Below are 4,235 nucleotides of genomic sequence, written 5' to 3'. Positions count from 1 at the left end.
TCAAACACATGCTCCATAATACCTTATCTTGTGTTTACATGGGTTGCCATAGGGGTCAGCACACAGAACTGGGCTGGGTTTTTGTCTCACTTCCCCTTGAGTTTGAAGTACTGTGGCATTGTCGAAACTATAATCCCATGCAGAACAGTAATAGCCAGCCTCGTCCTCAGGCTGGATATCTGAGATGGTTAGAGAGGCCTTGTTGCCAGACCTGGAACCAGTGAACCGAGCTGGGATCCCTGAAGGTCGAGAACTTCCAAGCATCACAGGTTTGGGGGCAGCACCAGGAATCTGTTGGTACCAGCCTGCACCATTGTAACCAACATTGTTGCTGTTTCCAGTGCAAGACAGAGTGACTGTCTCCCCCACAGACCCTGACATCGATGCTTCCTGTGTCAGCCCAGACTGTGCCCAGGAGCCTGGAATGGAGAAATGAGGACACAGAGATGAGAAGAGTTACCAGCCACAGCACATTCTAAAAATGAAAGAGGACATCCAATTCACCCCTCCCCACTAGCTCCCACATCAATATTCCCCCTGTTTTCCACTGCCAGTCACCTGGATAGTGAGCAAGTAGAAAGAGGAGGAGAGGAGCCCAGGCCATTGCAGACACACTTAGGATCTGCTAGTATGCTCACAAGTGAGAGAACAAGTCCCTTTTAAATTCCCCTTCTGGGAGGGCAGAAAAGAATCTTTTATGTAAATCACCCCCTTCCCTGCTGACTTTGGGCCTACATTGTTTGAAAGCTGAGTTTGGGGTGGGAGCTCAAGCTCAAGGCTTCTTGAAGTCATACTTTCTAATCCCCAGGGAGTGCAGAACCCCAGGTGACAGTTTCAGAGTTGAGCTCTCTCAGCAAGTTCAGGGACAAGTCCATAGTGCCCCCTGCTGATTCTTTGCAAATCAACCACAGAGACCATATGACAAAGTCATCATCAGTGTCAGATGTCCACAGATTTCAGCTCCCAGGTGCAACTTCTTTTAAGTTTTAGAGTTTATTCTTTAAAAATTATGTTTAACTTTAACTGATTCTTATTGGTTTACAGTATAAAGATGGAATTAAGGTTTCACTTTTCTCCTCTTCTTGTGTATACTTCTCATCATTAATTGCATAGATTACACGTTACATCTACTTATTCCAAAAGTAAAATGATAATTATTAACTAATTATTCCTCACATATAAAAATATTAATATAGGTATATTTGCCACAGCTTCTAAGTATAGGATTTAAGGGCAAAAGAAAAGGTTCATGAGCCTCAGATGACTTTGTTTGAGGTAGTTTAGTTTAGTTTGCATTGTGAGTGCTTTATAGATTTTGTGTTAGTCATTAGATCCTTTATCTGAAGTATTATGCCTGACTAAATTCCACCACTCATTTATGTCTCTTTATTTTTAGTCACAGTGTTTCTTGTCAATATAGAATGGCACTCGCTAATATTTTTCTATGGAATCAGCTCAGTCAAGATTCCTTTGAGAAACATAATTGCTTTGATATATCATTCCTCTCTTTATATCATCTACAGTCCAATGGTCCTCCAACTACGGCCCACGGCCACATATGGTATTTATTCCCATTTTGTTTCTTCACTCTTAAATAAGATATATGCACTGTGCATAGAAATTTGTTCATAATTTTTGTTTTTCCTACAATCTGGCCCTCCAACAGTCTGAAGGACAGTGAACTGGCCCCTGTTTAAAAAATTTGAGGACCCCTGACACCTACCAAAATTCCTTCCTTCACAGTGTGCCCACTGAATCACTCTGAAGCCAAGTGTAAATTCTTCTAATGACTTCCATGGTCTACAACTTTCCTTCCTGTGATTCTTTGAAAAAGATATCTCAGTCCTTCTCATAACTCCTATTATTTCACAACATAAATTCTAACTATATCATTTAACATATCTCCTAGAGTCAAGCTTTTAGTGCTACTTCCATTAATACCCAAACACACACAGCAGATAACTTGTGAAATGAATTTAGTATACACTATAGCCAAAATGAATACTCAATAGATGGCTCTGTGGGAAAGGTGGCAAAATTAGGAAGTGGTGATAAGCTGGATTTATGCATGAGAAGCAGAGTTTTCTGAAAATTATATATAAATATAGGTTCTTAGTGTCACATGTGACAGGACATTTGCCAATCTAGTCTCTAATGTCTGATAATTCACAAAATTGTGCTTTTGATGACTATGCAGTAAAAAACTTAACTCAGTGAATATTAAAGATGATGCTGTTGGATTCAAAACTCAAAAATAAGAATTATCCAATCAGGAGAAAGAAATCACCACCTAGTTAACTATATGTACTAAAGGAGGGAAAAAGAAGAGAAGGGCTGATATTAGAATAGTGAGAGGTGACAATGGCCAGAAAATAGGAAAGAAATCTTCTTTTTCAGGATCATATTTTACCAAGTCGGCTGCATAGTAGTGAGCATTAAAACAAACTAAACAAACTAATGTCATTCAAGGACATACCTTCAATTCTTTTTATTGTTTGAAATTGTTCCTGTAGTTTCACATTTTGAATTCAAACAACCCCACTCAATGTCACACTCACTGACCCACTTTTTAGAAAGCCTGCCTCTGTTTACCTTTTCTAAACAGTTATACAAATTATTGTCTCTCACTGACTGTCCTCTTCCATCTGTTTTTGTTGTATATTTAAGCTCATTTATGACACTCATCAGTATCTAGTATCTATTTGTAGTTGATTAGTAGTCCCTAGTTTGAGAATTTTTTTGATTATGATTCCAATGTATTGTGCAAAAGAAATGAATCAATAATAGTACCCCTAATCCAGTGTTTCTCAAATAATGTGGTGCACCCCCGGGGGGGGGGCATGAGGCTCCATAAAGGGGGGACATGTTTGACCTCTGCAAACACTGTCATAACAAGCTAAGCCCCGTGTTAATGTCTCTGTAGGTTTCTGGAGCTGCGAGTTGCTGTGTCCAGCTTCAAACCCCGCTTTCAAAAGCTATGCATTGCAAGACTTGCTCATTGTAGCCATTAATCCAGACATCACCTCTGATTATTTTATATATTTTTGTTTTGCAGGTTAAAGTTGTTTTTAATAAAGATACTTTTTACAGTCACGTGGGGGGGTGCGAAAAATGTTTTCTTTTTCCTAGGGGAGCATGACAGAAAATAATTGAGAAGCACTGCCCTAATCCAACTAGAGATTCTGTGACATACTTAATAGGCTCTTCAATACCATGACAAACTACCCACTTACTGTAAGTTCCTTAGGGTATTTTATTATCAATGTAGTCATTCTAATTCTGTTATTGTTTTGGTTGAAGAATTGTAACCCAAGACTCAAGGAGATTAGACATCTTGTGATATAGCATGTTGAGTGATATAAATTGGGAACAAGCAATGGGAACAATGGGCAGCTTAGGAGCTAAGCATATGCTCAGCATCTTAGTGAATTCAACCCAGGTATAGTTTTCCTCCTATAAGTTACATTGCCAAAGTTTAGAAAAGAATTTGTTGTGATAAAAGGTAGACTCAGGGGAGCCCATTCATTTCTAGATGGTAGAGACTAGGAATGCTACTATATTTTTTACAATACATGGGAAAGACAATACCCCAAGGTAGTTGTGGTGATTTCAGAATTCAGAAAGTGTTAAACTGTATATGGTACAGTGGTTGGTGGAAATGGTTAGAGTGATTAAAATTCCAGAAGTAGCAGTCTTTATTTCAGTATTTTTGTTTGTTTAGTCTTACCCATTTGCATTTCTTTCATGATTTCCAAAAACAAAACACAGGATATTTTCTATATGTTCTACAACTGATTTAATAGGCCTGCATGAGAGATAATAGCTAGTACATTGAAGAACAAACACAAAATTGTGGACAAACAAAAATATCAGAGTCCAAGCATATCACAGCAGAGTTTTGGTCTCACTTCCTCACTGGTCTGGAGCACTGAGTGAAGAGTTGTTATCATCTGACAGACAATAATAGTCAGTCTCGTCCACTTGCTGCAACCCAGAGATGCTCAGGGAGGCAGCACTGGAGGATTTATTGATAAACCCAGAAAACCTAATTGGATCCCCAAGGGTTTTTTTTTTCTTGTCTTCATAAATAACATTTTAGGGGCACTTCCGGGGTGTTACTATGTACCAGTGCACATAGTACAACCCAATAATTGCACTGCTGTGTATAAGAGATGGTGGCTTTCTCCCCACAGAGATCCTGACACTGAGGAGCTCTGAGTCAGTACAAACCGGGC

The 4,235-nt window shown here is 39.1% G+C and overlaps 1 gene segment (V, D, J or C); it reads right to left on the bottom strand.

Annotated features, from left to right (window-relative positions):
- LOC126029797 (immunoglobulin lambda variable 2-23-like) lies at nt 1-610 on the bottom strand. The segment is given in 2 exon segments: nt 1-419; nt 559-610. Coding segments are annotated over 2 exon segments (465 nt in total).
- Nucleotides 611-4,235: the final 3,625 nt, after the last annotated feature.

This window comes from Suncus etruscus, chromosome 15 (assembly GCF_024139225.1).
Source record: "Suncus etruscus isolate mSunEtr1 chromosome 15, mSunEtr1.pri.cur, whole genome shotgun sequence".
NCBI classification, from domain to species: domain Eukaryota; kingdom Metazoa; phylum Chordata; class Mammalia; order Eulipotyphla; family Soricidae; genus Suncus; species Suncus etruscus.
Note: the sequence above shows the minus strand (reverse complement) of the source record. Positions and strands in the feature narration are given on the sequence as shown.